The sequence below is a fragment of the Peromyscus leucopus genome, chromosome 23 (genome assembly GCF_004664715.2).
Source record: "Peromyscus leucopus breed LL Stock chromosome 23, UCI_PerLeu_2.1, whole genome shotgun sequence".
NCBI classification, from domain to species: domain Eukaryota; kingdom Metazoa; phylum Chordata; class Mammalia; order Rodentia; family Cricetidae; genus Peromyscus; species Peromyscus leucopus.
The window spans coordinates 28,525,874-28,550,460 of record NC_051082.1 but is presented as its reverse complement, the minus strand read 5'-3'; the positions used below and the strand labels follow the sequence as shown (position 1 = coordinate 28,550,460).

Genomic DNA, 24,587 nt, shown 5'->3' with positions numbered 1-24,587 from the left:
AAACATGTCTCATGTAGCCCAGGCTAGCCTCCAACTTCCTAGGTAGCCCAGGCGGCCTCTAGTTCCCTACATAACTGAGAATGACCTTGAACTCTTGATCCCCATGCCTCTACTTCCCAAGTACAAGGATTACAGGTGTTCATCGCCATGCCCAGTTTATGTAGAGCTGAAGATCCAGTCCGAAGGTTCAGCCATGATGGGCTGTATCCCTGGCCTCTTAATTTCTTGAGACAGGGTCTTGCTTTGTAGCCTAGACTGTCCTTGAACTTGAAATCCTCCTGCCTCAGCCTCTGGTGTGTTGGGATTCTGGGTGTAGGCCACCATGCTGGACCCGGCAGGGTCTGCAAAGGAAAGGGAGAAGGAGATTCAGGGGCGAGGGTTAGCTCCCACCCTCACATGCTAAATTCAAGAGTCCCAGTGTGATTCCTGGCATACAAAACGCACCCCAGGCTACCCCCCTCCTCCAGCCACTGAGCAGAAGCTGCCTCACCTCTGCCACCTCAGCTCCCCTTGCCCTGCAGCCCCAGCTGCTCCCCCAGGGCCCCGGAAGGCCATGCTTCTTGTGTGATATGAATAACGGTTGCTCGCCCTGCCTGCCTCAGACCTGACTCATCCTGTCTGGTGGTTCCCGACCCAGATTGGGGAGCACAGCAGGGTGCAGCAGAGTCACCCCCAGGAAGGGAGGAGAGCGAGCCTTTACTCTCCAGGAGGTTCCGGGAGTGGGCGGGGCCACAGCGAGTCCCAACCTGAAGGCTCTGCTTCGCATCCAAGTTCCCTGCACAGTAATGATCCTCTCCTCTGAGACCTTCATTAATCAACTAGTTAATTAGTGTGTATACATATTTGTCAGTTTGTTTTAGAGACAGGGTCTTACTATGCAGCCTTGGCTGCCCTGGTCTCTATGTAGACCAGGCTGGCTTCAATGTCTCCCAAGTACGGTGATTAAAGGCATGAGCCACAACTCCTGGCAAACATCTGGTTCCTTTCCTGCTGTATTGGGTACAGGTGAAATACAGAGCATTTGGTGGTCTTCCTTACTCTAGCACTGACCCAGACCGACCACCTCCCCTCCCTCTGCTCGGCTCCCGGGGTCTCCTCACTGGAGGACATTCATTCATTCATCATTCATTCATCACACCTCGGTTAGTGCAGGAGTCTTGGCCCCTGTCACCAAGAGCCCAAGGGATGGAACTGGGAGAGAGCCCAGTGGGTAGGGCACCTACAGTGCAAGCCAAAGACCTAGGCTGGACCGTTGGTGCCCATGTAATGGTCAGGTGCAGTGTGTGTTGGTAACGTCAAAGCTGGGGAGGCAGAGGCAGGAGGATTCTCGGGTTGGCCAAACTAGCCCAATCGGTGTGCTCCAAGGTCAATAAGAGATGACCTATAAATAAATAAACAGACAAACAATAAATAAACAAAACGCTGGCAAAATCCTCTGCAGACAAGGGTCTTTGCCACCAAATCTGAGGACCTGAGTTCAGTCCTTGAGACCCACATGGGGGGAGGAGAGAACTGACTCCTTCTGAGTTGTCCTTTGACCTCCACACACACTCCATGTCGTGAACAGGCATGCACGCACACAGGCACGCACGCATTCACGCACTTGTGAACACCCCAGCCTGAGCTCCAACTCCCCATGCAGCCACGGATGACCTTGAACTCCTGATCCTGCCTCTACTCTCAAATGCTGGGATTGCAGGGGTGCACCACCATGCCCCAGTGTAGCGATGCTGGGGTGGAACCCAGGGTTTCGTCTGCCAACTGAGCCGCATTCCTGGTTCTCGGATGTCCTGTTTCTGAGGACCGCCTGAGGCCAGGAGTCTAACCTGTATGCTAGGCAATGGCAGGACTCTAGCAGGGACGGATCTGGGACTAGAGGTGGGGGTGGACACAGGCAGAGAGGTAGCAGGAAGCCAGGCGTGGGGGGACTGGGGCAGCCCTTCCTCTCGGCCTCCATCCCGGCAAGAGCTGGAGAGGTGGCTCAGTGGTCAGGAGCACGTACTGCTCTTGCCTCGGACCCAAGGTCAGTCAGTCCCAGCGCAGGCATGGAGGTGACTCACAAATGCCTGTAAGTCCAGCTCTGAAGGACCAGTCTCCCTCAGGTGTCTTTTTTCACGTGTACACACACACACACACACACACACACACACACACACACACACACACACACACCAGGCTTATACGTTTAATTAAAAACAAAATGTTTTTTTAAAGACTGTGTTGGATCCTAAGGACAAGGACCGTCTCTGCCATGCATGTCTGGAGAGGTCACACAACCCATCCCAGAAAAGATCATAAGCAGGGGCCGGCAAGTTGGCTCAGTCAGTAAAGCGCTTGCCGCGCACAGGCGAGGGCCTGGGTTCAAGCCCCAGCCCCCATGTGAAAATCCAGGCATGGTGAAACACAGTTGTAACCCCAATGCCAGACGGACAGAATCAGGGGGTTACTGGGGCTTGCTCTCCAACCAGCCTACGAAGCAGAGAGGCCCAGGTCCCAGGGAGAGACTCTGTCTCCAAAAACAAAGTGGATAGCTCTTGAGAAACGACCCAAGATGGACCCCTGGCCTTCACATGTAGGCACACACACACATACATAAACACACAAAAGAGCTAGTTAGTATTCCCACTTCCTCCATCCATTGAGCGTGTGTGTGTGTGTGTGTGTGTGTGTGTGTGTGTGTGTGTGTGTGTGTGTGAACATGCGCATCCTGTGGCCTATGTGTGGAGGTCACAAGACAACCTGCAGGAGTTGATGCTCTCCTTCCACCTGTGGGCTCTGGGGATCGAACTCAGGTCATCATCAGACGTAGCAGCAAGTGCCTTGACCTACTGAGCCATCTTGTCGACCCCTTTGCTATGATTAGCTGTGGTGGAAGAAGAAGGAGCAACCCAGGGGCTCTCTGTCCGGTCTAGGGTCCCCCATTCTCACGTCAGACACACCTGCTCTCCCACTTCTACAGCCTTGTGCCCAGGGCTTCGGGAAAGACTTGGGGTGCAGGGCAAAGTGAGCAGAATCGTAGCCTGGCTGCATTGTGGTGAGCCGGAGTGACTCAGATAAGGGCACACACACACAAGTCTTGCTCCCACGTGAAGAAGCTAGGGAGAAAAAAAAATGGTGACTCGGGGCACCCCGGAGACCCCGTGGTAAATTCCATTAGAGTTTTATCACCTCATTTGCTTGGACTCTGGGGCCTCAGCTACCCACAAAAACTCCTGCTGACCCTAGTCACCGTCTCTCTGGACGTCTGCCCGGCTCAGTGGGAATAGAAAAGTCCAGCCCAGGGCCCGGGTACAGAGCTCATTGCTGGAGCTCTTGAGCAGCATGTATGAAGCCCTGGGTCCGTCCCAGCACCACATAACCCAGACGTGGGGGTACATGTCTGTCATCCCAGCACTTGACAGCTGGAAGCAGGAGGGCCCATTGTTCAGGGTTCTCTTTGCTGTAGAGTGAGTTTGAGGTCCCCAGGAACATAAGAGACACTGTCTAAAAAAACAAAAATGAGCCGGGCGGTGGTGGCGCACGCCTTTAGTCCCAGCACTCGGGAGGCAGAGCCAGGTGGATCTCTGTGAGTTCGAGGCCAGCCTGGTCTACAGAGTGAGTTTCAGGACAGCCAGAGCTACACAGACAGACCTTGTCTCGAAAAAACAAAAATAAAAATAAATAAGTAAATAAATAAAAATAAAAACAAAACAGTGGAGGTAGGAGCTGGAGAGATGGCTCAGTGGTTAAGAGGACCCAAGTTTAATTATCAGCACTCTATCCAAGGCATCTCACGCCTTCTTCAGGCTTCTGCAGGTACCTGCCATCATGTGTACATACACACAAACAGACACATAGCTACACAGAAATAAATCATAAACACAAATCTTTCCTTTTTTTTTTAAGACAAAATCTTACCGTGGGGCTCTGGCTACCATGGAACTCACTATATACACCAAGCTGGCCTTGAACTCACAGAAATTCACCTGCCTCTGCCTCCAGGTCCATGGATGAAAGGCGTGCACCACCACACCTAGTCAAAAATAAATCTTAAAAAAAAAAAAAAAAAAAAAAGAGGCATGTCCATGTCCACAGCCAGAACAAAAGAAGAACATCTATTTCAATGGACAGAAGGTTCCAGAAAAGCAGAGAGCTACCATACCAAACTCTTCAAGAGGGTAAGACAGGGGCTAGGATGTTATTCAGCAGCAGAACCCTTGTCTAACTGTCCAGCAAATCCGCACCCTGTGTTCCATCCCCAGAGACAGAGAGAGAGATGAATTGCTCTCTAGAGATGAAAGCATGCCGTTCTGTTGCCGTGAAGAGACACCATGACCAAGACAACTCTCATGAAAGAAAGCACTTAATTGGGGGCTGGCTTGCAGGTTCAGAGGGTTAGACCGTTGTCATCATGGCGGAGAGCAGGGCTCTAGAGCAGCAGCTGAGAGCTCCCCCTCCCACTCCCATCCACAGGCAGAGAAGAAAGACTGGATCTGCCTAGGGCTTCCGTAACCTCCAAGCCCGCCCTCAGGGACACACCTCCTCCAACAAGGCCACACCTCCTAATCCTTCTAATCCTTTCAAACAGGTCTACTCCTTGGTGGCTAAGCGTTCAAATGCATGAGCCAACAGGGACCTTCCTTCGTCAAACCGCCACATACACCCTCCCTTGCAGTGTTTAGAGTCTCCCTGACACCCCCATGTATGATTCTCTCCCAAGGGCGTGGGGCCTCCCTCACCACCAACCTCGCCTCCTCCATGAAGTCTTCCTTTCTCACACACCTTCTGCATATCTTTATGCTCTACCCCACACCTTATAAGGTAGCTCCAGAGGCTGGGGAGACAGCTGACTTAATAACGCACTTGACGCACAAGCATGAGGAGTTCAGATCCCCATCACCCATGGAGAAGGCTGGATGTGGTGGCTCACATCTGTAACCCCAGGCCTGAGCGGCAGCTCCGCTGAGTCAGTGAGAGACCCTCTCCTCCAAACGAGGTGGAAAACCCAGCCTCATGCTTTTGTTTCTTGAGACAGGGTCTTCTCTCTACACAGCCCTGGCTGGCCTGGAACTCACTATGTAGACCAGGCTGGCGCAGTCTAGAAATGATACAGTCCCGGGGTCTTGATGGAGTTTGCTTCTCTGCCACTTAAAGAATTAAAAGGGGGTGGGGAATGGAAATGCCACGGGCAGCAGCAGAGAGTTCTCAAGTGCCTCAGACAGAATCCGTGATAAAGGAGGGGTTTGTGGGGGTGAAGCATGCGTACGGCAGCCGTGCCGAGAAAAAGACCCTCTGTACAGCAGAGCGAGGAGAGCTGAGAAGCCGTCTCTTCTCAGGGCCTGGGGGAGAGAGGGGAGGACGGGGTGGTTTAAACCTCTGCAGAACCGTGTCCTACTCTAGGACTGGTCAGTCTGAAGACAGGTAGGATCGTTGACTGGTTCAACAGTCCTTGAACTTGTTGCTGCGGGATGGGCCATCCGCAGGGTCCTGTGGGTGGGAAACCAAAGCTGCTAGGCTTTCGTCTCAAGTCAGGAGGCTGAGGAGGAGGCCGGCCATCTTGGGAAACTGCCCTCTTTATTACTAGCCATGGTCCCGCTCCCCTCTGCCGACCAGGGAGTCCACCTAATTCTGGTCTCTTTAAGACTGGCCTTGAACTCACAGGTACTCACCTGCCTCAACCTCCGCTTCTGGGATTAAAGGTGGGTGCCATCATTCAACTGTGTTTGCTTCTGTTCTGCTTATTTCAACAGGGTCTGACATAGCCCAGGGTGGCCTTGAACTCACTGTGCGGCTGAGGATGACCCTAGCTGATCCTCCTGCTTCTACCTCCTGAGAGCAGGGATTCCAGACCTGTGCTTACCATGCCTGGTCGGATGCAGTGAATTGAACCCAGGGCTTTGTGCACAAGGCGAGCACACTGCCCACACACACACACACACACACACACACACACACACACACACAGCCTCTTTGTGCTATTTTCTAATCACTAGAGCCAGCCGGTCTTCGGCCCCCAGCATGCATGTGACATGTCTGCAGGGAAGGGAGTTGTTTCATGGTGTTAGCATGAGTGGCAATTAATATTTGGTCATGCGGGGGCGGAGGGGGGGGATCGAGATTCATCCTTCAGCCGGGGCAGAATGCAAACAGCCTGTGTCCAGAGAGAGGGCTGAAGGAAACCTTGGGAATGCAGAGAATGCGGAACAGGGGCTGGCCACCAAGAAGGAATGTGAGTCAGAACCAGGCCATCCAGACTCTTGGGAAAAGAGAAATGGATGAAGGGACAGGATGCTGTCAGGGGGCCCTTTGGGTCCTGAGTCTCCTCATTGGCTGACTGCGTCAGCCTCCGTGATTCCATCCACCCAGACTGTGTGAGCAACCACCCTTCCTCTGGGAGGCTCATTCTTGTCTCAGATGCTTGAGGGTTGTTCATTCTGGTTGAAGACAGCTCAGGAGAGACCCTGCAGTAAACACCCTCAGGAAAGAGTAGAAAACAGACATGGTGATTCATATCTGGAATCCCAGTATTCCAGCAGTGGAGACAGGAGGATTACAAGTTCAAAGCCATCTTGGGCTACACAGCAAGACCCTACCTCATTAAAAAAAAAAAAAAAAAAAAGGAAAAAAGAGAAAAAACAGGGGATGTAGCTCAGTTGGTACAGTGCTTGCCTCATGTAAAGAAGGTCCTGGGTTAGATCCCCAGTACCTCATGAAACAGGGAACACCCCTGTAATTGCAGTGTTCTAGGGATGGAAGCAGGAGGATCAGAAGAGTGTTCAAGGTCAGCCTCAGCTACAGGAGATCTTAGGGGGCGGATGCCTTTAATCCAGGATTTGGGAGGCAGAGACAGACAGGTCTCTGTGAGTTTGAGGCCAGCCTGGTCTACACAGTGAGGCCATGGGGGCAAGAGTTGTGGATAGGAAAACGTATGTCCCATAGGCCCCTCTGGAAAGGTGGGTCAAGCTCCCCCTCTTCCTTGTGTGCTGAAGGGAGGAGGATGCATAGGGAAGGCAGGTGTGATGGCAGACGCCTATAAGTCCAGCACTAAAGAGGCTGCCATAGGAGACTTTTGAGCTCAAGGCCAGCCTGGACTCCAGGGAGGTCAAAGCTACATAGCAGGAACCTGTCAGGAAACACGTAAGACACACATGGATTATCAGGAGGGTCCATAAAGCATCCCTTGGTCCCAGAGAGCAACAACAGCCAGTGAGGACCGGTCAGGATGGAATGGGCATGGAAACAGACCAGAGAGGGGCTGGAAGCTGTGCCTTCGGGAAGCAGCCAGTCCGCCGTCAAGATACCCGAGGCTAACTGCTGAACACAGGAAATCCGAAAGACGTCCTCCAACATTCCTCCTTCAGGGAGCTTGCATTCTTTGAGAGTTAACAATGTCGGCTGTCTGCCACTCAAAAATAGCTACTGCTTACCGAGTGTCCAGAAGGCACTCAGCACTGAGTAAATGCTCAAATTCTTGCAACAACCCCAAACATGGGAATCCTTGTCTGTCTCAGATAAGACGCTGGGTCAGTGAGCCGGCTCCAGGGGTAAAGGCGCTCACAGCCGAGCCCGACGACCTGAGTTTGGTCCCCAGAACCTGCGTGGTGAAAAGGGAGAGCTGAGTCCCACTGCCACACACTCAACAGGCAGACGGAATTTTAATTTTAAAGAGAGAGAGAGGAGGAAGGCTGGAGAGATGGCTCACCAGATAAAGTGTATGGCACGTAAACACGAGGCCCTGAGTTCGAAGCCCCCCCCCCCCGAACTTATATTTTAGAACTTATATTTTAGAACAGCCCCAGCAGTGCTGAAATCCTATGCGACTAGAGAGATGGAGACAGACAGATCCCCGAGGCTCGCTGGCCAGCTCGTCTATCAGAATCAGTGAGGGCTCGGCTCAGCGAAGAGACTCTGTCTCTAAAATAAATGAATGAATGAATGAATGAATGAATAAACGAGGTGGAGAGCCGTTAATGAATGCACACATGCATGTACAAGCAGCCGCTCACACGCACGTACCCATGGCTAATAATTAGCACGCAGGAGAGTTAAGATCTGGCAGAGGATGTGACTTTGCCCAGTAAAGCCCTAGGTTCAATCCCCCCCAAAACAAACAACAACAAAAAAACCCAAAAGCCGCTGGAGCCCAGTGAGAGGGCTGAGGGTAAACGTGCCTGCCTCCACGCTGTTTGACCTGGCTTCACAACCAGAATTGAAGAGAAAACTAACCCGCAACCGGTGTTCTCTGACCTACACACACACACACACACACACACACACACACACACACACACACACAGAGGAACACATACAAACCCCCCCCCCGTGTCAATCAATTGTCAAACAATGTAAATTAATTTAAAAAATTAAAGCTAAGGCTCAAAATGATTAAGTTATGCTGGATGTGGGACCACACATCTCCAGTCTCAACACTTAGGAGGCTGAGGCAGGAAGATGGAGAGTTCAAGGCTAGCCTGAGCTACCTAGTAAGTACTATGAAGTACATAGAAAGGTCTGTCCTTAAAGCAAATAGACAGACAGACCCAAAAGAACACTTTTGCCCTTCATACACACCCTCAGGTCAAGCCTCAGGTCCCTGCCTGGAGGCCAGGAGAGTCTGATCTCATTGCCAGGATCCCCTAGCCCCCATTTATGGAATAGTTGCTGTGTGACCATAGCTCATCTCTCGGCCTCTCTGGATTAAGTAATCCTTTCAGCCCTCGGTCAGCTAGCGTCAGGTCTGCCTGGAGGGAGGCTCGATTTGACTGTGACTCCCCTTCTTCCATTTATAGAACAGTTACTGTAGGACCATGGTAGATTGGCCTCTCTGAGTCAATTAACTTTTACGGCTCTCAATTTCGTGTGTGTGCACACACATGCACGCGTGCTCGTGTGTGTGTGTGTGTGTGTGTGTGTGTGTGTGTGTGTGTGTGTGAGAGAGAGAGAGAGAGAGAGAGAGAGAGAGAGAGAGAGAGAGAGAGAGAGAGGCTGGTGAGATGGCTCAGTAGCTAAAGACTGTACAAGTCTGGCAACCAGAGTGTGATAGACACACACACACACACACACACACACACACACACACATACACACACGCACCATTTAAGCATGGACTACATTGTGGGGACCCAGAGCAAGACTGAATTTAATCTGAAAGTTTAAAGGACAATGGCTGGCCATGGGCTAGGTAAGGAAAGAGAGACTGAGGGGTTAGGTCTATGAAGGTAGGAGAGGAGAAAGCCAGGTACGGCAGGAACCCCCGGACAGGCTGACAGCAGACAGGCCAGAACGGGCTGTCCTGGAGCCATGATTCCCCGTGAACAGAAGCCAAAGCTCTGACCACTCCACCCAGCTCACTCCTAGAAAGGACAGGGACGGCCCAGCCCAAACATGGGCTATTTTCAGAACTGTGTTGTTTGGAGAGCCACCAGGCCAGAAATAGTGCAGTGAGTTAGAGTCAGTGGGGGCATCTTGTCTTCTGCCACCCCCAGCTCTCCCAGTGAAATCACCCGGCATGGGGGGCTGGACCCAGCATTCCAAGGAGCCTGTGTAACGGGCAGGCAGCCGAACCTGCTTCCCAGAGGAAGATCGGGGCCCCAGATTGCCTGTAAAAGGGATTCCAGGAGGCAAAAGAAAAGGAAAGAGGGATTGAGTCAGACTGCTGAAGAGGGGGCGCGGTCTCCTTTGAGGGAGACGGACAGGAGTGAGAGAGGGAAACTAGAAGAGGAAGCCAGCGGGGAGCAGCTTTATCTTGAGGGACAGACGGCTCAGGGGGAGAACCAGAGAGGCAAAGAGGAAGGACACAAGGAGAGGACGAGAGGGCAAGAGGTCATGAGGCGCCTGAGAGACAGCTCAGCAAATACTGGCGCCTGCCACCAAGGCTGACTGACGCTGTGAGTTTGTGCGCACGTGCACACATGCGCGCGCACACGCACACATATACATGCACACACGCATGCACACACACACATACACACACACACACACACACACGCACACACACACGTTAAAAGCAGGGAGGACCGTGGCTCCCGAGGCCCCAGTGGAGCCTGATGCTCTCTCTGACAGGGTGCAGGGGTGGAAGCTGGGGTAGAGGACAAGTCATGGAAAGTATGAGTTCGCTCCAGTTGCAAACCACCTGCAGAGGGACCAGATGCAGCCACCTTCCTGGGTAGTCGATCCTGGAAGTTTCCCAGAAATCCCCACGTAACACACACACTCTTATCTCTGATCCCCGGGAAAATCAAGGGCCGAGTTATTTCAACAGCAAGGACTTTTCTCTTTCTGTCCATTCGACCCCTCCCCTCCTCCCCCACTTAACAAAGGGTCAAAAGGTAAAGAGGATGATGAGGACAACGTGGTTTGGGGGTTCTAGTGGAGATGAAAGAGAGAAAGTGACACAAGCCTGTGACTCAGGTTAGATTCTGAGAAGGGTGTCCCAAAGAGGGCTGGGGAGTAAGACACCCCGTCTCCCTCCCCCCACCTCTGCTCATCCAGGAAGCCCTCAGGCAGCTGCGTCCTGTGCGTGGAAAACTAGCTCTTCCCCATGTCCAAGGACAGACAAGGTCATGGGGGGTGTAGGGGAGATGCAGGCACCATGGTCAAGTCTGGGTTTCAGGCCATCTAGGCAGCCCTAACTCATAAAGAAACAGGGTCCTCATCTGTTAGGCTGTGCCTCAGTTTATATTTTTTTTTATTTAGTTGTTTATTTTTGTATACGCGTGTGTCCATGTGTAGACACGGATGTGATACAGAGCACATGTGGAGGACAACTTGTGGGAGTCCGTTTTTTCCTCCCGTCATGTGGGTCCCAAGGATTGAACTCACGTTGTCATACTTGGCAGCAAGCTCCTTTACCCAGTGAGCCATCTCATAGGACCATTGACTCAGTTTCTAGAACCTACCCATAGGTTCCCTCTAGTTTAGAGGTTCCTTTAGGATTCTGACCCTGGAGGCACATCCACCATCCCAGCACTTGGGACACTAAGGCGAGAGGATTGTGAATTCAATGCCAGCCTGGGCTACCTGGTGAGTCTGTCTCAAAGGGGGGCGGGAAGCTGGACACACCTATTATCCCAGCACTAGGAGGCAGAGGCAGGAGAATTGCTGGGAGTTTGAGGCCAGCCTGGTACATGCGGTGAGTTCCAGAACAGCCAGGCTTATATCGCATGGCTTTAGTGTCTTCTCCACCAAAGAAAAAGAGAGACAGGAAAAAGAAAGACCCAAAGCTTTCCATTCCAAAGAAAAGGGTGTCCCCCATCCCTCCCCACCCCCAGAAAGGACACAGAGCCATTACCCAGCTCCCCTGAGACCGGAACAGAGGATCAAACCCAAGTCAGGGAGAAGCTGCTTGCACCCTGGCAGAGCTGAGCCCCGCCACGGAAAACCACGGCCTTGGTAGGGGAAGATCCAGAAAAATCTGTGAATGGCAGCGAGAGGAAGAGGGGTACCCCAGTTTCCCAGCTAGCGTACCCTAGGAGGCCCACCTCCAGCTGCATCTCCACCCACCCCTCTTCTGTAACCCTGGGGATACCCAGGCCCTGGGTCCCTCTGACCGCTGAGGATGGGGGTAAGAGATGAGGATGGGTCTGGGCTGTGTGTGTGTCTTCTTCCTCAGAGATGGCCAAGGATGTCTGCCTCTCCCTCCCAGCCAAGCAGCCTGGCTCAGGGCTTCCAAGCCACAGATGAGGAAAAGGGGAAACAATAAAATACCAACAAGCAGCAGATGGGCCAGGCCGCTCCGCTGGGCCTGTGAGCCTAAGTTTCCAACTGAGGTTTCCCCTCTTTCCTCCACCTCCCCTCCCCCACCTGACTCGGAGGCAGGGTCTCAGCTGTGAGAAAACTCAGCTGGGCTGGTTGCCCTGGTATCTGTTTACTGAAAATCCAAAACAAACATCCCTGCTCCACCACCCACTTAAACCTCCTATGACTCGCCAGTCAGCTGTCTCCATGGATACCGCCAAGTGAACCCCATCGCCTATACAAAAGATGACAGCATGTGAACCCCAAGGCCGAGAGTGCCTTCTCTTCTCCTCCGCTCCCACCAGGGGCCCACCTTGGCCTTTCCTGGTCATCCTTCTCTCTGGTCACTGTATTTAGGGTTACAAAGGGTGCTAGAGTCTGTCCAACCTTGAAAGGCAGCGGCGGGCTCCTCTTATGGGCTGCACTAACGTCCACTCACTAAAGAAATCGTCAGGCTGGGAATGTGGTTGGTAGTTCACCTAACATGCGACAAGTCCCGGGTTCGAGCCCCAGTACCGCATAAACTGGGTGTGGTGAGGTACACCTGTAGTCTCAGAAATTGGGAGGTGGAGGCAGGAGGATCAGAATCTCCAGGCTATCCTCAGCTATACAGTGAATTTGAGGCTAACCTGGGCTTCATGAGCCTGAGATTGTCCAAAAAAAAAAAAAAAAGACTCCTCAGTCATACCTCCTCCCCAGAACCCCAATGGTTTAAGAACAGAGCCCCGCCACGGTATATATTCTGTTTCTTTCTATCCCTGGTCCTGTGGCTCCAGCCCGCCAATGTCTACACCCAGAGAAGAAAGCCTCAAAGAATTCCCTGGGGTCTGGAGAGATGGCTCAGCCCTTAAGAGCACATCCTGTTCTTCTAGGGGACCTAAGTTCTGCTCCCAACGCCCACAGTGAACAGCATACATCTGCCTCTAACTCCAGTTCCAGGGAACCTGACACCTCCCACTTTCACATGCACATACCCACAAACGGACACACGCATACACAGATAATTAAAATTTAAGAGTAAAGCCGGATGTGGTGGCACCCGTCTTTAATGTCAGCACTCTGGAGGCAGAAACAGACTGATTCGCTGTGAATCGGGAGCCAGCCAGAGCTCCAGATTAAGTTCCAGGCTGGCCAGGGCTACATAATGGGACTCTGTCTCGATAGATAAATAAACAAATAAATGATAAAAATAAAATCTTTAGAAAACACTACCTCTTTTTCCCTCAGTCATCTCAGGCTGCTCCAAGGAGCTAAACTTCCACATTGCCCCTTGACAAGGCTTTCTGTGCCAACCCCTGTTCCCATTCATGGTAAACCCTGGTCCAATCCAGCCACCAGCGCCCCACCCAGTACACCTCAAAGCCCAGCCACAGGAGGCTATTGACAAAGAGAGAGAGCCCTCAGGGTACCCAGGAGAGCCTGGCCCCACTGGGGAGTCGGCCCTGCCTCACAGCAGGCCTGGAAGGCGCATGGAGAGACAAGAAAGGGCCTGAAGTTCTCTGTCGGGCTCAAGTCCAAGAGGAACCAGAACCCAGACAATCACAGGGCACATTTCATGCCCTCTGGCCACTGGGCAGAAACCCAAAGGAAGGTCAGGCCGACTTTTCCTGGAGGTAGGCCCAGGGTGCACACGGGGCGGACAGCACTGCAAAGTCCACAGCTCCTCTGTGATGGGTTTCTTCTAAGGAAAGGGGCCAACTCGAGTTGCTGCAAGCTGAGGACCAAGCGAGGGAGTCCCAGACACCAGGCATCCTAAGCTCTGTGGTACCACCAGGGGTCGAGACGACAGACCAGCCGAAGGCAAGCGGACAGGGATGTTCCGATTAAGGCAACCAGGGTTTGCTCAATTATCCCTCATGCCCTCTCACACACGTACACACACACATGTCCCAGCAAATCCTTGGGAGGGAGGGAGGGAGGGAGGGCGGGGAGGGGAAGGGCGGGCGGGCAGCCCAGACATTTCCAGAGTTGGAGAGTGGGTGGGGCTGGAACATGAGTTCATCTATTTCCTGCCACATCTGGTATAAAGGGAGCCTGAAGCCACAAGTCAGAGCACAGCTGGATCAGGCCGCTGCAGAGCCCGGAGAGCACTGGGAAGGAGGAACCCCGCACACCCGCCTCCCGCAGGACGCAGCCAACCGCAGCTGAGCCACAGCCAACAAGCAAGACGAAGAGCCAATCACAAGGCGCCTTCGAAAGGTAGGACAGAGGCAAGCTCGCTCCCTCACCTAGGGCTTAGTTACGGAAGAGAGCTTCCCTTCCCAGAAGTCTCGGTCCATCGCCCGCGTTCTCCCTCCGTGTTCTCCCACCCTGTTCTGGAACTCTGCTGCCTTTAGTCCGCCCTGGCCCAACCAGGATCACAGGTGGTCGAGAAAGATGGTCCAATCCCACTTCTAACCCCGGATCCCAGAAGCAAAGACATCGTCCCTCAGTCCCTCTCCAGCACCCCCCCTTCTCAATTTAGCAAAGAAACTTTAGTTAAAAAAAAAAAAACAGAAAACAAAACAACCAAACCAAAACTTTACAAATTGCATTTGTGTGTGTGTGTGTGTGTGCGTGTGCGTGTGCGTGTGCGTGTGTGTGTGTGTGTGTGCAGTCGTGTGTCACAGTTCAAGTGTGGAAATCAGAGGACACCTTTCAGGAGTCAGCTCTCTCTCTACCTTGTGGGTCCCAGGAATAGAACTCTGGGTCACGCCAGGTGGCAAGTGCCTTCACCCACTGGGCGGTTCTACGGGCCCCAGAGAATTTTTTTTTTTTTCCATGCTGCTAACTTGAGCAGTAGTTTGGTGAACTGTGATAAGGAAGAGTTATTACAACTGGAATAATTGTCATTGTCCAAAGGTCTCTCAACCCCACAGAGAGGGGAGAGAGAGATACATCGGGTGTTTCTCTAAGATTTCCACAGGTAGAAAATCAGTTAGCACCTATGGGCAGTAATGCATGCCTATAATCCCAGCACTTGGGAGAATTGAAACAGGGGACCCTGAGTCAAGACTCTGTCTGGAAAAAAAAAAAATTAAAAGAATTGGTTGGAGGCAGAAGGGGATGAGCTCATCATCCAATTGCATTATGGGATCTTAATGAATGTGAATTTACCGGACTGATCTCTTACAGGCTAGAGACAAACACAGAGAGCCTAGTCCATGACTGAGGCACCATGTCCCGCTCCGGGCAGTCTTCCAGAAACATCTTATCAGATTCTCTTCCATTCATCCTAGGATGCAGATAACTTCAGCGCTAGCGTGCCTCGCCCTGGGCCTGGCTCTGGTTCTTGGGAGAGGATCTGCTTTACATCCCCGAGAGTCCCACACAGCCCATCAGGCCACCGACTTCGGGGTCAAAGTGTTCAAGCATGTGGTCCAGGCCTCCAAGGACCGGAATGTGGTCTTCTCTCCCTACGGGGTGTCCTCGGTCCTGGCCATGCTGCAGCTGACCACAGCAGGGGAAACCCAGCAGCAGATCCAAGACGCTATGGGATTCAAAGTCAATGGTGAGAGATGGGGGAGAGTGGGAGGCGGAGAGGGTCAGGAGGTTCTCTCAGACTAGGGGCCAGAGCAAACAGAGAAGGCAGAGGAGGCTGGCTCCGGCATCGCCAAGTCCAGTCATGTCCAACTGCAGCCCCGGGACCACCCATTTTCTCTTTAGCTTCTGGGTCAGACGGCCTTGACTTGGCCATGGTGTACCAGCCAGTAGATACAGAACATACGAGCTGTGCTTACATCCCCTTGGCCCTGGGGATATAGCTCACCTAGCAAGCACAAAGCCCGGGTCCATCCCCAATACCAACTCAAACTGGAGGTGGGGGTGTCCACCTGTAACTACATCACTTGGGAAGTGGAGCCGGAAGGATCAGGAGTTCAGGCTCATACTTGACTATGTATTGAGTTTAGCAACAGCCTGGATTACATGAGACCTGTAAAAACAAACAAACAAAAAACCTGTGACCTTGACTCTTGTAAACCTCTGTTTTATTTTCTGTAAAATGGGGGGGACAACTGAAAAAATGCCTACCACACGGGCTGAGTAAATATGTAAGAGGATTATGAACACGAATTACTTAATAACACCATGATTATACAAACAGCCTAGCTTAGGTACGGTGGTACATACCTGTAGTCCCAGCCCTTGGGAGGCCGAGGGAGGAGGATTATGAGTTTGAGGCCAGCCTGGGCTACACGTAGCAAGCTCCAGTCCAGGCTGGGATAGAGAGCGAGGTCTTGTCACAACACCAAACAGAAGAACCAAGCCCGCAGGCTGGCTGAGGCTTGTCACCCCAGCACCGGGAGGCCCCTAGGAAGACTGTTGCAAGGGTACGAGGTGGGGGAGGGGGGAAGCAAGCTAACCCTTATCATTTAAGAACTGAGAAGAAAATGCTAACGTAAAGAAAAAAACAGGAGTTGAGACTTTTTGTGAAAGCATGCAAAAAGGGTTGCATTGAGAGCTGAGTAGAGTAGTGTATGCCTCTAATCCCAGCGTAGGGGAGGCAAAGGCAGGGGGACTTCTGTTAGCTTCCAAGACATCTAGGACTATATAGCGAGGGGCAAAGCAGTCCATAGAGTCTGGTTACAGCGTGAGACCCTCCTCAGAGAGGGCTGGGGAGGGGAGAACAAAGGAGCGGAGACAGCATGGTGCCACACGCCTTTAGTCCCGGACTCCGGAGGCAGAGGCAGGCAGTTCTCTGTGAGTTCAAGGCCAGAGGTGCCGGGTGAGACCTGGTCTCAAAAAAATGAACAAGAAAAAAGAGAAAGGAAGGAAGGAAGGAAGGAAGGAAGGAAGGAAGGAAGGAAAGAAAGAAGGAAAGAAAAAGAAAGAAAGAAAGAAAGAAAGAAAGAAAGAAGGAAGGAAGGAAGGAAGGAAGGAAGAAGGAAGGAAGGAAAAAAGAAAGAGAGAATAGGGAGGAATTGGAGGGAGGGTGAGAAAGAAGAAGAGAGAAAGAAAAAAGTATTACAGTTTGGAAAGAGACTTCCCTCGGAATGGAAGAGTCCCATCCATCTGGGTGAGGCAAGGCCCTCCTTGGGAAACCTGGTCCAGATAAAAGCCCCTGGCTCAACGTGAGCCTAATGGATCCTGCTCTGGTTCCTCTGCAGAGAAGAGCACAGCCCCTGCCCTCCGTCGGCTGGCCAAGGAGCTCATGGGGCCCTGGAACAAGAACGAGATCACCACCGCAGACGCCATCTTCGTCCAGCGGGACCTGGAGCTGGTCCAGGGCTTCATGCCCCACTTCTTCAAGCTCTTCCGGACCACGGTGAAGCAGGTGGACTTCTCAGAGGTGGAGAGAGCCAGATTCATCATCAATGACTGGGTGGAGAGGCACACCAAAGGTAAGCGGGTGGGGAAGGCAGGCCAGTCCCGAGGGCGCACGCAGAGGGAGGGAATTAATTCGGGGTCAAAAGCGCCCATCCTCAGCTCTCCCTTCTGCTTCGTTCTTTGTGGAGAAAAGGCAACAGCTTTGAGAACCAGCGTATAATAGCTAACTTTGTCCTTTTCCTTTCCTCCTGTGGTGCTGAGGATGGGATCCAGGCCCTCATGCATGCTGGGCGATCTCTCTGCCGCTGAGCCACACCCCAGCCCCTCACTGGGGGATTCTAGGCAGGTGCTCTACCACTGAGCTATAACCCAAAACCGTATTTGCCTTGGTTAGGCTTTTTCATAAGAGCACTCAGAGCTGGGTATAATGGCTCATCCCTGTAGGAAGATCGTGAGTTTGGGGTTAGCCTGAGCTTCATAGCAAGATCCTATCAAACAAACAAACAAATCAAAACCAAAACTCTAGGGAGAGAAAGAAAACTAACCAGTTCAAGGCGAATGCAGTGCAGTATACAGTATCCCTGTAGTCCCAGCTACTCTACCACCTCCAAATAACAACCACAACCCCCAAAACCCCACTAGGACCAGCAAGACGGCTCCACCAGCAAAGGCTCTTGTGGAGCCTGGCGACCTGAATTTGATTCCTGGAAGCCACACGGAAATGTGGAAGGAGAGAACCAACTCTGCAGAAGTCACTCCCTGACCTCCACTTGGCAGGCACGCACCCACGCACATCTCCTACTTCCCCCCTACACATAATAATAATAATAATAATAATAATAATAATAATAATAATAATTTTTGAAAACAAATGAACAACACCAATGTCAAAGACATCACTGTCAATAAGAGCAGCAGTAACTATGACGCGGGTGTGCCTCCGAGACTGTTAGTTTAGGGACCAAAAGAAGAGGTGTCGTGAGGGAAGGCAGGAGCGTCTAATTCTGATGCTGAACTGGATCCCAGAGCCAAGAAAAATGTGATGAAGCCAGGGATGTGGCTCGTGCTTATCATCCCAGCTCTTGAGAAGCTGAGGCAGGAGGATTACCATGAATTCAAGGCCAACCTAGGCTTTGGAGTGAGCTCTGGACTAGAATGTACTATAAAGGGGGGGGGGAAGCCAGAAGGAAAGGAATGGGAGGGGGAGAGAATATTGAGCTGGAAGACATCCCGAGACTCTTAAAACAAATCCATCCATTTAACCCCCACGAGCTCTTTGTATCCCTTCAATGTACATACATTTGAGAACAGGGAACAGAAGGGAAGCATCTAAAAAGATGCTTTAAAACCATCTTACTTTTTTTTTAAGTATTTATTTATTATATCTAGTGTTCTGCCTGCATGTTTGCCTACAGGCCAGTAGAGGGCGCCAGATCTCATCTCAGATGATTGTGAGCCACCATGTAGTTGCTGGGAATTGAACCCGGGTCCTCTGGAAGAGCAGCCAGTGCCCTTAACCTCTGAGCCATCTCTCCAGCCCCCATCTTATGTCTTAACCGCCTCACTTTCCCTTAGGTATGATCAGCGACTTACTTGCCAAAGGGGCTGTGGACCATCTGACGCGTCTGGTGCTGGTGAACGCCCTCTACTTCAATGGCCAGTGGAAGACCCCCTTCTCAGCGTCCAGCACCCACCACCGCCTCTTCCACAAGTCAGATGGCAGCACCGTCTCTGTGCCCATGATGGCTCAGACCAACAAGTTCAACTACAGTGAGTCCAAGATCCCCAGTCCTCACATCTCACACCTACAGACCCTGGGCAGCACCCGGCATCCCTCCCAGAGGGAGGAAGAGGGCAGAGGAGGTGGACACACCCAAGTGATGGCAATGACTTCCCAACAGGAGATACTGAGATAGTTCAAGAAGGGGGGGGGGGGCGGGAATGTCAGTTTCTTTGATGCTAGATGAAGCTGAACTGGAGATAGTCTCCCAGACCCACATCTGCTCACTGTGAATGAAGTCCATCTCTTCTCCTGAGGGATTTCTAGTATGGCTACCTGAGGCCAACAAGCCCAGCGACTCGGGAAAGCTGGGGAAGTTGGGATTTAGAGGATGAGGATGGGGATAATGAGTGGCTGGGGTCAGACAGAAAATAGTGAAGATCAAGAGGGAGACCATAGATAGGAAGGGTGTGGTTGGTTACAGCTTAGCTCATCCAGCAACAGTAAGGTCCTGGGTTCCAGGCTCATCTTATAAGCCAGGTGTGGTCGAGAGTAAGTTCAAGGCCATCCTCGGCTATATAGCTAGTTTTTAAAAAAAAAGGAAAGGAAAGGAAAACACTTGAACAGGAGGGATGTAGAATGGTTAAAGGACCTCCAAAACTAGAACGGAGGAGAGCTTGGCCTTCTAGAGGGAGAGCAGGAGGAAATCTAGGAAGAACTCCATATGAGCTGGAGCCATTTCCAAGGTGCCATCGTGGTTTCTTCCCAGCTGAATTCACCACTCCTGATGGCCACTACTATGACATCCTGGAACTGCCCTACCACGGCGAAACCCTCAGCATGTTCATCGCGGCGCCCTACCAGAAGGAAGTGCCCCTCTCCGCCCTCACCAGCATCTTGGATGCTGAGCTCATCCGACAATGGAAAGGGAACATGACCAGACTGCCTCGTCTCCTCATCCTGCCTAAGTAAGTCACCCACGCATAATTGCCAACACCCTAATCCGACATCCACCAGCCCTCCTAAAGCCACTGTCCCCAAGTGGAGTTTCCCAGAAGGGACATGTGTGGGAGGCTGACGAGAAACCTTCTAGCCTGGGTTTGATTATGGTTTCTTATTTCATCATCATGCTTGGAGAAAGTTTCTACTGTTGGAGAGGAGACAGGTTTTTATAAAACCCATCCCCACGTAGACCATGCACCAAATACCCACCCAGTAAGAGTCAGCTTAAGTGAAGCAGAGTGCCACAAGCCTGCAGCCCTAACACCTGAGAGGTTGAGGCAGGACAGTGAGTTCAAGACCAGCCTTGGCTGTGGGGACAAGACTGCTGAGGATATAGTGTAGTTTGTAGAGTGCTCACCTACCCTGCATGAAGCTCCATGTTAGAACCCAATACCACATAGACCAGGCATGGAGGCACAAATTTGTAATCCTGACACTTGAAAGGCCAGCGTGGGACGATAAGGCCAACCTGGGCTAGATGCAGCAAGACCCTACCTCATAAAGGGGGAGGGGTGCAGGGAAAGGGGTGGACACAGCTCAGGTGGCTGGGTGCACACGCCCAAAGCCCCCAATTGGATCCCCAGCACCCCATAAACCAGCATGGTGGTGCACACCAGTCATCCCAGCATGAGGGGGCTGGAAGCAGGAGAGTCAGGGCTTCAAGGTCATCCTCACTCTGTTCCTGGATTACATGAGACCCCATCTTCAAAGAAAAAAAAATAATAATAATAAGACACACCAAAAGAGGAGCTAGAGAAATCTGCATGTAGGAGCTTCTAAATCATTCGACACCCATTTGTAAATGTCTCCTGCTCCCACCCCACCCCCTCCCTCACCCACTAACAATGAAAGGCATCAATCCCAAGACTGGGCAGAGCAGTGGCCACAGCTTCTGGGTACGATCCCCTACTCCCCTCAAAAAAAAAAAAAAAGAAGAAGAAAACATATTTTTTTCTTCTTTCTTTTCCCCTAATCCTTCTGCAGAATTGAAAGGGGTGGAGAGGGCTGTGACTGGGTAATTCCAGAATCACAGGGACGCTCCCAGCCCAGGCTTCCCCTAAACTCCCAGATGCTCTAATGTCAGGTTTGGAGAAAGAGAGGGATTGAGTCGCCTTAGCTACAGAACGTCTACTGTCTTTCTCCCTCATCAGGATGGAGATAATGAGTCATGCCCTGGTGGGAAGCAGAGGGCCCCCCCAAAAGTCTCACTGTGTGAGCTGCTCAGAAACAGCTTGCAGACCACAGTTATCTCCAGCCCCCTCGCAGGAGAACGCGAACCTGTTCCTCTCCTGCAGTCAAACGGAATACAATTATGTTCAAACTGCTGTCTTATTTGGGGAAAGCCATTAGTCATGGATTCGAGGGGGTGGAAAGACCGAACAATGTTTCATTAATATTAGAAGTTTCTGGCAAGGAGGAAAAAAAAGGCCAGACCCCCTAGCCAAATAAGATTTCAAAGACTTCTAATCCCATACTAGGGAGGAGGAGGCAGGAGGAGGAGAAGTTCAAGGTCAGGGCTAGGGAAGTAGTTGAGTTGGTGGAATGCTTGCCCAAGTTGTTTGGAGCCCCGGGTTCAAACCTCAGCGCTACATAAATCAGGCATGGTGGTGCACACCTGTAAATCCTAGCACTCAGGAGGTAGAAGCAGGGAGATCTGGAGTTCAAGATCATCTTTGGCTATGCAGTGAGTTTGGGGCCAGCCTGGGCTACATGAGAATCTGTGTCAAGGCAAACACAGGATCTACTCTCTCCCACTGCCCTGGAGGACACCTGGTAGGTCCTGGGAGAAGCAGCGATGGACGGCAAACTAACTCTGTTCCCTGCTCCTGCCCACAGGTTCTCTCTGGAGACTGAGGTGGACCTCAGAGGGCCCCTGGAGAGTTTGGGCATGACGGACATGTTTAGCCCAATCCAGGCCGACTTTACAAGTCTCTCCGGTGAGATATAAACCCTCTCACTTCATTGCTTCCGAGGGTCAGGGTCCCCCGGGGAGGATAGAGTGGTGGCTAACCTGTCCCCGCTCCCCTTCCTCTCTGTTTCAGACCGAGAGCAGCTCTCTGTAGCCCAGGCACTACAGAAAGTCAAGATCGAGGTGAACGAGAGCGGCACTGTGGCATCGTCCTCCACAGGTGAGTGGGGCTCTGCTTGTGTCAGCCCGCCACCCCGGGGGGGGGGGGGGGGCAGTCACCCTGCAGGGAGGGAGCCCCGAGCAAGCCCAGTCACCACCCTCCCCCAAACCTGTTCCTCCGTGTGGAAAATGGCTCCACTTCCCCCTGGGACCCTGCTGCCTCGTCTATGGCTCCCGAGGTCCCAGGATATGACCAGGACCCCAAAGGAAAACCTGAAGGAAAATCGTAGGGGGAAGTGAATTTAAAACGTTTGCTTAGCAGTGAGCCCTAAATATGTTTGTGATTGATAGAGCTTGACCAAATCCTACAGGAAACCGGGGCTCAGAGGAAGTCTCGAAATTTAAGGGCAATAGTCAGAGAACAAAGAAACCACCCGAAGCCAGATAGTGTGGTACATGCCTTAGAAGGCTGAGGCCAAAGGATGCAAGTTCAAAGCAAGACCCTGTCCTGAAAACCAAGGACAGCGAATGTAGCCTGATGGTAGAGCACCTGCCTAGAATCCCCCAGTGAGGGGCTGGGGTGTGACTCAGTGGTAGAGCACCTGCCTAGAATCCCCCAGTGAGGGGCTGGGGTGTGGCTCAGTGGTAGAGCCCCTGCCTAGAATCCCCCGGTGAGGGGCTGGGGTGTGGCTCAATGGTAGCACTCTTGCTCTAGCATGCCTGAGGCTCTGGGTTCCATACCCACGACGTTTCTTTTAAACCACCTGAAAATCACTTCCCAGTGCTGACACCAGCTAGACTAGTGTCGCTGGATCTCTTGGGACTACAGCAGTGACAACATCCCGCTCACCCTAACATGTTGTCCCTTCTCTTTCAGCCGTTCTAGTCTCAGCCCGCATGGCCCCTCAGGAGGTGGTTATGGACAGACCCTTCCTCTTTGTGGTTCGGCACAATCCGACAGGTGAGCAGAACCTCGTAACATTCTCCTCTCTTCCTGCTATCTCTCAAAAGTCAGTATGTACCTGCCCACCATGTAGATGTCCCTTGAGCCTTTAGGGACTCAGCCAAGATTCTGGAACTCGGGGCCATTCCGTTCCGGCACCCCGTCATAGCCCACACAGTGCCAGGACCCCTGTTGTAGCTTAGTCACACGGCAGCTGTGACTCCTGGCAGCTCATTCACCTCCTTAGTTTCTCACCTGGCATGATTCTTCCCTCCCCCAGAGACAATCCTCTTCATGGGCCAATTGATGGAGCCTTGAGAGCGGGAAGAGAAGCCTTCACTTGGGACAAAACTGGAGACGTTTATAAGCAGGAACTCGGAAGAAAAGAATTATTTTAAGTACTCTTTCTGGAGAAAAAGGAGGCATTTCCTTTTCACTCCCACACTGGTAAATCTTTCCAACCGGCTTCCCAGACCTCGGACCCTCGAAGGGGAAAGAGTCGAACTCCCTCACTAGGAGTTGGACTCCCCAGTTCCACAAAGGTCTGTGATCCAGACCACAGACCTCACAGAATCTTCTCTGCTCATCTTTCTAACACTCAGCCTTTGGACCTGGGTCCCACCGACGCCCCAGTGGGGTGGGGCCACAAGGCTTCCCCTCGGCATGCTTGGGCAAAAGTCATTTGTGTTCCAGTCACGCTGTGGCCACCTCTTGCCCCCGTCTGCCATGGCTGGGGTGGGTGGCCGTGGGCTACAGGAAGAAACGCTGCCTTTCTCTCAAGGCTCACTGTGGAAACGACCACCTTGCCCAGCTCCCAGGGCCAGCAGATGGACGGATCAAGGGTTTGCCCAGGACTGAGCCCTCTCCCAGCTCCCTGTGTGCCCTCCCCGACACAGCATGCATAGGTTATTTCAGAGTGTAGGTGACTTGTTTACATAGCTTTTTTCAACCCACAAACTCTTTTTCTTTGGGGAACAGTGAAAAGAAAGGTCAGATGTGTGTATGCCTGGCTCTTCATCCCCCCAACCTCCCAGAGGGGTGCAGGGGAGAGGCCAGGGGTGTGCGTGAATATTTATCACATTCTTCCTCTTGTATGCTTGTTGGAGAGAAAAAGCACTGTTAAGGAAAAAGCATTTTATTTAAACCACGGCACACGGTGTCCTATTTGGGGTCTGTATTCCTGTATCTCAGGGGTGCGGCACTCCGCAAGCCTGCCCCTCCGGGTGGCCCCAGTGATGGGGGCTTACACACTGCCGCCTAGTGGCAGCCCAACACACCCGTACCCCAATACTCGCCCCCCCTCCCCCTCCCACCCCCGTGGCTTTTTTTCCTTAGGGACCTTGCCAAGGTGATGCTTGGCAGCCCACGTTAAAGGAAGAAGAAGAAGAAGAAGAAGAAGAAAAGATTGGGTGGAAGAGAGAGATTTGAGGGAGGGCAAAGTGGTTTCGCATTTTTCCAATACATTCAGGAACAGAATGGCAAAAGGGACTGTGTGACCTAACAGGACAGAACTTTCTCCAATTACCGGGTGACTCAGAGCCGCACTGGTGACTCACTTCAATGTGTCATTTCCGGCTGCTGTATGTGAGCAGTGGACACGTGGGGGGTGGGGGGGGAGGGATGAAAGAGACAGCCAGCTCCCGGTCAGCCACCTTAGTTAGATAATCATTTTTGAAAGCCTCCTCAGCTGGGGGTATGATCAGAAAACCAATTTCCTGAAAAACTGCACAAGAAGGTAACGTGAATGCAGTCTCATAGCAGGCCACTCTGCATCCATTATGCCTCCACCGGAAAAAACAACAACTAAGTGTGTTTTCCTGCCTCTCTCTTCCTCTCCCTCCGTCTCTTTTTCCTCTTTTCATTATGCACTGGACAGCCACACACTGTACCCA

General features: G+C 52.2%; 1 protein-coding gene across 2 annotated transcripts in view; it reads left to right on the top strand.

Moving 5' to 3' along the window:
• The first annotated feature begins 13,738 nt into the window (after positions 1–13,738).
• The window catches only part of Serpine1 (serpin family E member 1), a 10,975-nt gene continuing 126 nt past the window's right edge, over positions 13,739–24,587 (top strand). The window contains exons 1-9 of one of the 2 annotated variants that reach the window (XM_037198316.1): positions 13,739–13,914; positions 14,934–15,205; positions 16,803–17,036; positions 18,538–18,732; positions 19,452–19,650; positions 21,521–21,621; positions 21,727–21,813; positions 22,630–22,713; positions 22,976–24,587. The exon at positions 22,976–24,587 is cut by the window's right edge and continues 126 nt beyond it. In XM_037198316.1, coding sequence (XP_037054211.1) covers positions 14,935–15,205; positions 16,803–17,036; positions 18,538–18,732; positions 19,452–19,650; positions 21,521–21,621; positions 21,727–21,813; positions 22,630–22,713; positions 22,976–23,013 — 1,209 coding nt within the window. In that variant the 5' untranslated portion in view covers positions 13,739–13,914; position 14,934 and the 3' untranslated portion in view covers positions 23,014–24,587. Of the gene's footprint in view, positions 13,917–14,929; positions 15,206–16,802; positions 17,037–18,537; positions 18,733–19,451; positions 19,651–21,520; positions 21,622–21,726; positions 21,814–22,629; positions 22,714–22,975 lie in introns of both variants that reach the window. The other variant, XM_028894435.2, reaches the window with a different exon arrangement.